General features: G+C 37.3%; 1 protein-coding gene across 1 annotated transcript in view; it reads right to left on the reverse strand.

Moving 5' to 3' along the window:
* Positions 1-12,097, reverse strand: part of LOC106057450 (uncharacterized) — a 111,180-nt gene extending 99,083 nt beyond the window's left edge. The window contains exon 1 of the mRNA XM_056007959.1: positions 11,540-12,097. Within this exon, the coding sequence (XP_055863934.1) occupies positions 11,540-11,971 (432 nt within the window). The 5' untranslated portion in view covers positions 11,972-12,097. The remainder of the gene's footprint in view (positions 1-11,539) is intronic.
* Positions 12,098-12,617: the final 520 nt, after the last annotated feature.

A 12,617-nucleotide genomic window follows, 5' to 3' on the forward strand; every position in this document is an offset into this window, starting at 1 on the left:
TCCAGTGCACGAAGGCAGAGATGCCCTTCAGAAACAATAGATCTCTAGATCCAGTGCACGAGGCAGAGATGCCCTTCAGAAACAATAGATCTCTAGATCCAGTGCACGGAGGCAGAGATGCCCTTCAGAAACAATAGATCTCTAGATCCAGTGCACGGAGGCAGAGATGCCCTTCAGAAACAAAAGATTTCTAGATCCAGTGCACGAAGGCAGAGATGCCCTTCAGAAACAATGGTTCCAAAACAGCCCCGCTCTAAGTGCACATTGTCACAGCTAGCAGGAAACAAATGCATGGCGCATCGGCATGCTCTACGTTAAACGAAAGCAGTGATTAACCTTAATAACTAAAACTCTTAAGTCAGACTGATAAACCAAACGTGTTTATCAATTGAACATTGGCAAATATACGAGGGAAATTCTGACAGCTTTTAACGAATGTTTTCAAAGAGCTAAAGGTACAATGAAAAAAAAAATACAAGGCCCCTTTCAATTCATCTTTTGTTTTGACAAGTAAGGCAAACATTTTCTATCCACTCTGTTCTTGGATGCAATTGTCGTGATCTGTTCGCACTTTGTAATGGCAAATAGTCAACACGGTGCCTTGCATGACAAAGTTGAAACAATTTGATTACTTTGTGTTTTTGTTAAGAGGAGGAGAGAGACTAAAACAGAAACAATGAGGGAAGTGGTCCAAAGAGAGAGGGAGGGGAAACAATACAAAACTTAGTTGTAGATGTACGGAGTTTTTGTTTTGTACGATCCTACTCAGAGCTTAACAAGAGTCTGTAAATATGGATGAAGACACATTTCAGACGTTAGTAAGCTAAAGCCCTTGAAGACACATCTGGGCAATTACGACTGGACCAATGGTAAACTGAGACAACAAGCCAACTAAGACGAATTCAAACTTCTAAATAAGTGTTCGAGTCCCATTTCTAACTAACATTCTTCTAAGGATGAGGGGTCACCTCTACTTAGTCTACTTCAAGTCACGTTAGGAAATTCGAAACAATTGTTGACTCTCTGATTTAAAGTCACTATATTATAAAATGAGTAAATTAAATGTGACAAGCAAAAGGTAAGGTTCAAATTGTTACTTTCTACATTTCAATAACTCGATGAAAAAGTTTTTACAATTTTTTTCCCAGATACTAATTCGTAGAACGGAAAATCTCCTATGGCGACAACTTAAACTTTGCCCTCACGCTTGACCTTTTGCAGTAAAAAGAAACCAGGAGATCTTAAGAAACAAAAAATCTTGACGTTTTTATGTTAGAAAGTGAAGTAGTTCCGTTCCATGCTAAACCAAGAGAAAATAACTCGGGGATGAGGTGCCAGATCAATTAATTACTAAATTAGTTAAATATCTTGAGTAGCTTTTGAATTTCCATTTCTTGATGTAGACACTCTTTAAAAAAAAAAAAGAGTGTTATTAAAACAAAAAAAAACAAAAAAAAACACTAAAATATGTATTTTTCTACGAATCACATCAAAGAGCTTCATATATACTATTTAAAAAAAACAACAAAAAAACGTATAAACTATCAATTGAGAAGTTCACACAAGGGCTACACAGTAAGTTTGTATTAGCATCTCACAGGCGGTGTGAATGTTTTGTATTTACCTAGTCACTATCTCTTCTACTTTTTTTTTCTTCTGGCCCACGTTCTATACCTTCCTCTTGCCATTCCATAGCTTTCAATACTCCCAAAGATCTCTCTCTCTCTCTCTCTCTCTGAAGATGAGTTAAAATAAAGAAACAAGCAAAATATTTTTTAAATACTTTTTTTTAAAAAATGTGTAAAGTTTCAACTGGACCCGAGACTAGGAAGTGATAGAAACAACGTGTACAAAACAGTGTAGCAGACAGACAGATTGATTTGATCAAATCTTTGTGAAAACAGCAACAAACAACAACAACAAGTACATCCACCTTGTAGTAGTACAGAAACAGGTAATGAAGATCTTATCGGTAGCTACTAGTTACTGGTTTCTCACGGTCATCAGGTATGTAGCAGGGCTAGGGGGTAACAAAGGGCGCTCACCCTGATGAGAGAATACCTTCTGCTGGATGAGCGATAAGTTTTCAAGCAAGGCAACGACCGTGCCACTCGCTGGCTTACTGCCTCATCCTAATTACACACCTAGCTGGGCCTTTGTTGTTGTTTTTGTTTTATCGCGTCGTTAAAGAACACAGGAAATGTGATGAAGAATAGACGATACGTTGTGTGGCAATAAACTGCGAGAAAAGAAAGAGAGACAGAGTCAGGACACACTGTTAGTTAAATGAAAAAAAAAAAACTATCGATGGAAGCGTTGACGCAATAACTTAAAAGCCATTCTCGGGTCTTAACCTAAATCAAAACAAAACAAGACATTTTATTAACTAATCAATCAAGATAAAATGGACACTGGAGATAACCCATCTCTACAACTCATTCCAGTCCAGCATCAACGTTCACGGCCTTTCGATTTCTATATTTCACTCTCCAGCATTAGAGTCTACGGTACGAGCCAAATCGTTAGTAAAGCTATTATTTGTGTTACCCAAGTGGATGGTATTGAGGGAAAAAAAAGGGAGGGGCAGGGGTCTAAGCTGGTGCCAGAAAATAAATGTTCGACCTTTCTTACTTACATTGGCAAGACTCAGCAGGGCCAGTTCTGACCGACTTACTAGCCCAAGGTAATAGGAACCAGGTCCGCGGATAACTTGAGATCTGGTTTCCAATGCTTACAGCACAGACTGCACTTGAGTCAGCTTGGTCTATTCTAGTGCACTCCGAGAAACAATGCTCATTTGCCAAATATTTATGTCAAACGTTAAACAAAATACTGCATCCAAATAGACATGAGAGAGTGAGAGGGGGGTGAGAGGGAGATAGGAGGAAGGGAAGAGAGAGAGAGACAGAGAGAGATTGAGATATAGAAAGCATGGGAGAAACAGTGATAAAGAAACACACAAAAGACTATCAGACTGTTTATTATTCAAATGTAGACAACTTGGAATTCATTAATTTAAGTTTCCACAAACAAGAGTTAACTCAATTCCGTCCGCTTTTTCTAACTTTGCTAACTTTTCCATACGCAGCATAGGGTTAAAAACACTGTTTAGAGCAGATACTAGTAGATTGTTTATCATGAGAGTATATGTTATAACGTAACCCTAATGTAAAGGGTAATTGGGAAATAAGACGTCACCAACACAAAGACCTAGGAGTTATTAAAAAATGATTCGAAGACAGTATCCCCCACCCAACTCGGGCATTCGCTGGAGTTACGATGCTTCCCCTTAGGTGAATTCCTAAGACTTCCGAATTATACATACAGTTGTAAAAAAAAAAAAAAAAAAAAACGACACCTCTGTTAGATATTAATTATTAAAATATACACAAAATCCGCGAGTATGGGGCCACAAAAAGCGAATCACAAATAGATGACGGTATACTGCACCAATAAAAATGTTGGGAGGGGGGGGGGTGTTGAAAAAACAACAACACGATGTTGCATCCTATCTCACTCAGTTTCAGGTTCGTGTACTGTTCACCTTCCTAGAGACCTTTATTGACATTGAAAGACAACAGACGATCAAAAGTGTTCATGAGATTGTAAGTCTCTCTCGGCTCATTCGTCAGTGGACTGCAACTTGAGCCAGACTCTGGTGACTGCATGAACCTCGACCTATAAAAACAGTTTCTAAGTTACGAGAGTAGCCATACACGTTCACCTTGCCGAGCGAGGTCAAGGTTCTTGTGACAGTAACGGCTCTCACACGTAGCACTGTTATAGACAAGAGTTGCTATTTTGAATCTAGAAGTGGATAAAGCTGATACAAAAATAAAGAACAAGAGCTTCATTCTGATTTGTTCAACCTTGGTGCATCTAAGATACACACTAGTTGCTGAGTGGATTGGAACAAAACTTCCGAACACGAATGCAGCATTTATTGGGAGATCAAAACGATTCGAACCCCCACTTTTTGTTTCTACCTTTACACTAATTATGGATCTCACTGAAAGCAAGGACAGGCATCTTGACATTGGCGTCATGTATTTCATAATCGCTCCCAATGTTTCGCTTTTCATTTTTTCTACGTCTTATAAACGTCACCCACACACGCACACACACATTTCTACTCATTCTTGTGTTGTCAGGTCAAAGAAATAATTAAGCAAAATTTCAGCTTGATCCGAGATTGGGAGAAATAACGTGAACAAACTTTTTACCAGACGTTTAGTTGATATAAGCTTTGTAAGAATAAGTTCGGACTCATTTGCCTGGACAAGATGGTGCGTGCTAGGATTCCATAGAACGAATAGCGGCTAACAACACACTGTTCAATTGACAGTGCATTGGGTTCACTGTCTCCCAGGGGACGATTAGTGGATAATTGCGGTTCATTTGGGATGTTTAGTTGGAGGATTAGAAGGATGATCGATCTCACTGTAGTACAGCTCGGGTAACAGTCAATAAGAAGGAGGGGGTAAAATCTGTCCACCAGGAGAACCAATGTTGACTCACACGAATCTGCAACCTGCTATTTAGCGGAGGTGTAACAAATCACGGCAATGACAGGGGCGGTCCATTCATAGGAAACCGACATCACTGTAGGGCACTGTAGAGTGACTTCGGGAGGAGGGGCATTTCCATTCAAAGTGGCCGAGTCAAGACTACCGAGACAATGATGATATGTTCAAATCCTGCTGGAGAGGCCAACAATTTAAATATTTGTATAACAACACGTACACGTGACTCTACGCTTCCCCTTCCTACCCCCCCCCACCATAACAACAATGCCTCGAAAGATTCCGAGGTTCGTTTTGATGAGGTTGGTCGTTGTGCTGGCCACATGACACCCCCCGTTTAATGTCGACCACAGAAACAGATGACCTTTACGTCCTCTGCCCTACAGATCGCAAGGTCTGAAAGAGTGAAAAGGGATACGTTTTACTATTGAAGCAACACCTAGGATCTCAACGTCTGTCCACATATTTACATTGTGTCAGTCTAACTTGGATTAGCTTCTAGATGCCCATACACGTTCTAACCAACAAAAAGAAAGGGGCGAAGGAAATGGTACTTCAGACAAAGAATGGCTGGATGAAGAGCTACTGAAGGTCCTTTATGGTCAACGTGTGGAGAAAATACTTCCACGAATACCACGAGTACCCCCCCCCACAATATTTTCCGATCAACCTAAGCTCGCCCCCCCCCCCTCACAATGACAAGACAGATGGGTTAAGTGGGTTCATTACAGACAAAAAGTGGCTTGTCCGGACCCACCCCGGACACGTCCACTCGAAGTCGGGTTACTTTATCTCCTGATTTCCAACACCGCCCTCCCTCTCTCTTTCTACCGAACACTAGTATTGGTAGTGTATCCTCTAACTTAGCCTTGTTAAAGTTCGCTATATGAAACCTCTCAGCGCTCACCCTGGTTGGTTTAACACATACATAGTTAGATAGTTATAGTAATGTTGGACAACTTCCCCGTTGACATCTAAATATTCACATGATCACATCTAACTATTATTAACTAAATATTTGAGAGTGATTGGCTACATTTCACAGCAAACAATTGTCTACCTAGACTATCTAAATGCTTGACTATATAAACCCACCTAGACAAATTATAATCAACTATACACAGAATATTTCATGATTTAAATGCTACTGTAAAGAACTTTAATAGTAGTTTAAAGAATGATGATTAAAATAGTATTATCATTATAATTATTTTGCGATATCTGAGCCTAGAATTGATTTGAGGCAGACACCAATTCATTGGTACAGAGTTAACAGTGTGACTTGTGTTAACGCCAGAATTGGTTCACGTGATCAATGACAGCTGTAACTTGGACATAATGAACGACTTCCACCAGACATTCATGCACAAAATGTTCAAAGATAAGCGACAGGACCGAGTTCAGTCTCAACACGAATGAAAAGTTCATTCATTACGACTGAATCTGGTCGAAACTTTAGCGCCAGGATACCCGGAACTTGAACTGTCTTCGTCCTGCCAAAGATTGACTTGGTTTGTCTGGGCTTCTAAACTCTGGTGTCTAGAGACGAAGCTTGGAAGATATTGATGAGACTAGGAACATAAACACTTTGTCGAGTCGACACTTTGGAGGATGACAAGTTTGTAGTTGTGGACGCTCCTATTGATGTAAATGTGAGAGAGAGAGAGAGAGAGAGAGAGAGAGAGATAGGGTACGTTAGAACATATTTAGACGAAAGATCAAGCGATATAGTGTAGTCCTGTACGCGAGGCACGAACTGAGTCCAAGGCGTTTATTTAAAGGTCTAAGGAACAAAATCATTTTTTTTTAAATCTAGTGACATTAACTTGCGACAAGCTAAATAACTTAACAGTCGTCATACTATATAGAAATTAAACCACAGGAGATTCACTCGCTTCAGTTATGTCTTTAAAGAGTTACATAATTAAAAGTAAAAGTGGTTACACTGAAATGTATTTGTCCATGCATACTGCTGTCTTTAATTAGCCCGACAGTGCAGCTTTTGAATAGTACTTAAAAGACATTTCTTTTGTTTTCTAGAGTATCTAGTTAGCATATACTATTGATGTCATGACTGAAGCAGTGGCACAGAGGCAGAAAGAAACAAACGACTAAATTATTATCTAAACAGACCATGTGTGACAATATTGATTAGCATTATTTCAGGTTGAACATTATCTCATCCATTAATATGCCAATACAAAATCATTTTTGCACATGTGACATATATCTAATCTTTCAAACAATCTGAAGACAATTCCACAAAACTGGTTTATTATATAAACTAGTTACGGGTCAGTGGAAACTCCTTATCTAAGATTCTATTCCATGAGGCAATAAAAATGTGGGCAAGGTACATAATTGATCTATTCAAAAACACACGACCTGTCTAAACGTTCCTTAAGCTAATGGTATCTGGATGTTTCCAATCTCCCAATAACAATAAGCAAAGTCTCTGCAGTAAGGCAACGTTATGGGGGCAACATCCCGAACGCCCGATATACTAAGATATACATTATATCACTAAGATATACATTATATAATAATCAGAGCCCTGAAAATGTGTGTTTAGGAACTCCGTTATTTATACACGAACTAACCAACCCTCTCAGGCTTCAACTACAACAGATGGAAGTTGCAGGAAATGATTTATTGGAAAGCATATATGTATGTGGAATTAATGTTTCACGTGGATTTACATAACTTTACAGCAGAACGTGAGATCCTCTAGAGTGCAACAGCTGGGTAGGCAAGGGTGTTATGGGCGAGTACTTCCACAACACAGCCTGTGGACACATGGCGATGGGATTCCTCAACTGGAACACTAACAGACGTCTCGTCGGTAGCATTGGACTATAACAACAACAGAACAACAGCAATGTTGTATATATATATATACAACAACAATGTTGTATATATATATATATAATATATATATATATATATATATATAATAATATATAATAATATATATATATATATATATATATATATATATATATATATATATATATATATATATATACCGATTTCTATGGCGACATCTTGGCGCCGTAGTGCAATGGAGACGCACTGATGATAAAAGTTAAAAGGGCTATAGTGCTGTGAGATAGTCAGAAGATAACACATGTTTTTGCATAACTACATTTCACAAACCTTCTTTAAAGATGGGACCATCAGTAATACATTGCCTAAGGGAGAACAGCTCGTATGACTTTTTTAAATTGTAATGTTTTGCGAACACATACTTTAGTAAGGTTCAAGTAGAGAGAGAGAGAGAGAGAGAGAGATGGGTCTTTACCTATTCTAAGTAGAACTAAAATAATGTTTTGTTTTTAGTAACGTTCAACTATATGTAATGTGCTGAAGGCTTCGCAAATATAATGAAATGGGGGCTTTGTAAATGTAATGAAACGATGGCTTTGTAAATGTTAAGAAATGTGATATTCTGAAATGTAATTGAAATGAGAGCTTTCGAAATGAAATTGGTGCTAACAATGGAAGAAGTTGTACTAACATGTAGGACAGAGGAGAAGTTCAAAATACTGAAAGTGAAATAATTGAGCAAAATCTTGCTAAGACATTCTCAAATGTGGGGTAGAAGAGAAAAAACATCTAGCTCGCCGGAGGGAGAGTGTCACTATCTGAGGCCCTTGTCTGCACTAGTGTGTGTTGCGTGTGTGTGTGTCTTATTCACTGCGTGTTTAGTGATATTTCATTGGCGCTATGCACGAGATGTGTACACACTCGGGTCTGCCTAGTGGATTATGCATGCACTCGCGAGAACGTGTCGAGACCATACCTACTGGGACAAACAGTGGAGCTCCAGCCAGCTTACCTCTTAGCTCTCCCCTCTCGACTTGCACTTGCATTGTATTTTTTTAAATTTTAATTCCCATACCCTCACCGTAAAAAATATATATATATTAACAAATCAAAACGTCTCCTTCTAAAATCTTTTCAGAACTAGTGTGTATGTGAAATGATTACCAACATAATGGCAGCTGCGACCAGACGTGCAGACGTTAAAGGCAATATAGAAGCCATTAACAGTTCGCGAGCCACCCCCTTACGAAGCTATCGACACCTTTTCAATATCACGCCAAATCTGTCTGAAGTTAACACAAAATTAATCAATAAAATTCCCCTAGCAAAAAAAAAAAGTCTTCAATTGGTCTACGAGGCACCGGTGCGACAGAAAGCGACTGAGTGCAAGAGTTCAGTAGAACACGTTTTTATTACACGTTGAAAACAAAAAAGTGTATATGCTATCAAAGACGGAACTATGCTCAAATCTACTTCAAGTGCATGGCATCGACCATATTATGGAAGTGCAGTTGTCATTATTTGAAGTTAGGGCGGATGAATACGGACTAATCACTAAAGCTGAGTTTCTTCCATCTATTGATTAATACCTGTACAACGGATTCGGTTGTCCAGAGCATGTATGTCTATGTGAAAGGATACAACAAGCATACTACTTGATTTGGATTTTTGGGAAACAAAACGAAGGGTGGGTGGGGAGGTAGATTTTGTAGGCAGACACATTGATTGTTTCAAGATACTGTTGAACTCTAAAAGAAATAGTTCTACGAATGTTACATCTATCCTGCATATAAGTGAAGACAGTAATAAAAAGTTATGTATTTATTGGTCCCGAAATATTTTGATTCTGGATATTTTGAGACAAAAAATCCAACTGAAGACTTAGTTTGAAAAAAAAAGGTAAAATAGATAAAAAAAAAAAAAAAAGAGGCTGAGTCTCGACTGTTTAAAGGAAAAAAAAAAGCACTAAATCTGTGTAGAGGCGTGGGTAAAGACAGATGTAGATCTAACGACATTAGCTCCTGAAATCCAGAGGCCTAAGATTGTAAAACAATTGCATGAAAAGTGAACATTTGCAAAGCAGGTCACGTTGTAGTCTGCTCTATTTTTGGCTCACGTCTGCTGACTAATACTTAGTTCATCGAACAGAATAGACTATTTTTTTCGGAAGAGGAAGAAGACATCATTGCTCCGTGACATTCAATACAAACAAGAGGACTAAACTATTTACACTGGTCTTTCTAAATAAACGACAAACAGAAGAAAAAAAAAACTCTACGAGAATGAGACAAGGGACAGCATGAGGTACGCTAGGGCTATAAGTGGTGTATGTACAATGTAGCAGTCAACTGAATGAAAAGGGGAGGCGGTAGGTTAGAGTAAACAGAAGGTTTCTACTTTAAAGACGTTGAAACTACAGCAGACGAACTAGCCTGTAACTGGAATTGATGTGGTGTGTGTGGGGGGGGGGGGGGGGGGGAGTGGGTATTGGACAACGCTTGGATCAATCAACCAATATATAGTAGGTAGGGATGGGCAGTGACTAACTACGTTCAACCACAAACTCGCAATCTCCTATCATGATGACAAACACTTTTAAAATGTCTTTTAGATGCGCATTGATGTCGATATGAATTGGGCTTAACAAAATGTCATCAATATGAAATTATATATATATATGCATCACAAACGTGAGAGGGGGGGGGGGTACTAGGGCTGTGTGTTTTAAGAGGATGATTCACTTTCTCACATGCTGAAGTAGAGCAAAAAAGTCACACAAATAATAGCCAAGATAAAAAAAAAAAAAAATGGGGGAGGGGGGTTATATGTAAAAAAATGTGTACTACCCATTTATTGTTTCATTATTTTTAGCTAGCTACAAGTGCGAATGGTGGCCATCAAGGATCATAATCTCATACATGAAAATAATGAACATAAAAAAATTAAAACAATGAATTCAACGTAAACAAAAATGGATGAAATTGTGATTTTAAACAAATCTATAACAGTATTTTATATTAATTAGAGCTTTTCAGACATTATTGTCTATTGAGCATTCCTCTATTAGATGAAAGTATAGATTAGATTTTAAATGATACAGCAAATACTGACACCAATATATATAATGAAATGTTTAAACACAAAATCAATTTGATTTAAATGCAGCTAATGGTACTGTGATTATAAATTTATTATATAAGCTATGATTTAAAAACACAATCAAAAGAATTTTTTTAATCCATTAAAATTTGAGCTGATGTCACAAAATAGTGTTAACAACTATCTGTCTATTACATATAATCAAGCAGTCACATTAGACTTATGAACAGAGAATTTAATTTTACATATATAGATATAATAATGTGTGAAACATCTTGGAAGCTGTTAGAGTACCGGTACTAAGTTCTATAGAAAGGAGACTGAGGGAATTCAAAAACATCAGAAGTCCTAGATCTATATTATTCTATATCCTAGTCTCCATCTCTCTCATTTTTAAGTATCACCTACTACAGTTCTACATACAACATAAATTGCAACTTTTCAAATTGAATAATATTGAAATATGACAGCATACTATACGATTCTTCCTCTTGACTTTATGTGAAACCTTGCACTAAAATCTATTAAGGTGATTAATCAATTTAATGGACTCAAACTGAGGATAACTATTAGATCTTTACATTCCTATTCTCACTGCATTAGTGGACCTCTACAGGCTATGCACTCTATGAATGTCTGAATTGTATAGGCTTGGCTTGAATCAGCAAGTTCAATTAGATCTATAGTTTTAGATTTATCTAGGTCTCATATTCATCTTTAAAATTTTACAATAAAGGTTTAATTATATCTATTAATACTATTAAAGTTTTTTTTAAATTCTAATTTATTGGTGTATTTATAATTAAGATTCTAATCAGCATAATAATTAGTAATGTGTGTTTGAAAGTTTTTTTAGAATATTTTAATAAAATTGAAATAAAGCTAGACTAAATACTAGACCTAATAATCCTAATACCAATAGATTTTATTTAACAGATAGATATCTATCTAGAATCTAGATGTACTGATGACTCATGTAGATCTAGAATTTAGATTTGTCTTGATAACATAGAATACATTACTATGATTACTATGAAAAAAATGTAATGTGTTAAATGTTATAGATCTATGCTAGATCTAGCTCTATTTACCTCTGCGGGGCGTACATGTTCACCAGTTTCTTCTGAATCAACCCTTTTAACTTCTAATCCATTGCCACTACTTAGCCCAGAAGACGAAGGCTGACTATTGAGAGAAGGGGAAGTTGTCAAATTTGATAAATCCTTCTTAGGGCGAAAACAAACAGCGTCTGGCAACTCATCGAATTTAAAATCGTTTGCATCTACAGAAGAATCTACTTGAAATCTTCTTTTGGAATCCGGCATCTGGGATGAAATTTTTGTATCTTCACCATTCTTCGGCTGTTGCGGTGGTGATAGTGTTGTTACAGTCACTGTTGTTGGTAGCGCCTGCAACAACAAACGTGCAGAATCCGATCTTTGGTATCGGTCTTTTTTACCTTTATCCTGTGTTTCATGTGAATCCTGTTCATCGAAATGTTTTCTAGCTTTCACAAAATACATTTTACTCCATTAAATTGAATTTCATTAGCACATAGCCGGCCAAACAATAGTTGTTCACACATCACAACTTCTTTTGTTTTGCCCCCCTCGCCATCTTTTTAACCCCAGGGTCTTGAAATATAACCATTTCCGGAGCATCAGTTGACCTACTAAAAAGAAACATGAATGAAAGGGGCGGAGCTAAGAGTAAAAGTTTGACTAGTTAGGTACGCGGAAGGAAAAAAAAAAGGAAAGAAAACAACTACGAAGTTTCGACAAAACAGTAAAACAGACGAAAAAATGGTAATAAGACAAAGAGATTAATGAATATCTTCTAGATAAATGGATACATTTCAAAGAAAGCTTTTTTTTTTTCAGAATAATAATAATAAGGCTTTAGCAAAGGTTCTCAAACTAGGCTTCTTCGAGACGACCTTACGGGTCTGCAGAAAGAAGAAAATTGTAACTTCTTCGCTAGAAGCCAGTTTATCCTATCGGATAATCTGAATAACAATCAACTCGCAACGCACGACTGTTTAATAAGTCTAATCTATGACCACCTGCTAAACCAAAGTTTTGAAGACATTCTTCACTTGGACATATATATCCCTATAAATCCAATCCAATCACAGATAAATCCATACTAATAGGGTTGCGCATGTTATTG

The sequence above is a fragment of the Biomphalaria glabrata genome, chromosome 13 (assembly GCF_947242115.1).
Source record: "Biomphalaria glabrata chromosome 13, xgBioGlab47.1, whole genome shotgun sequence".
In the NCBI taxonomy this organism is placed as follows: domain Eukaryota; kingdom Metazoa; phylum Mollusca; class Gastropoda; family Planorbidae; genus Biomphalaria; species Biomphalaria glabrata.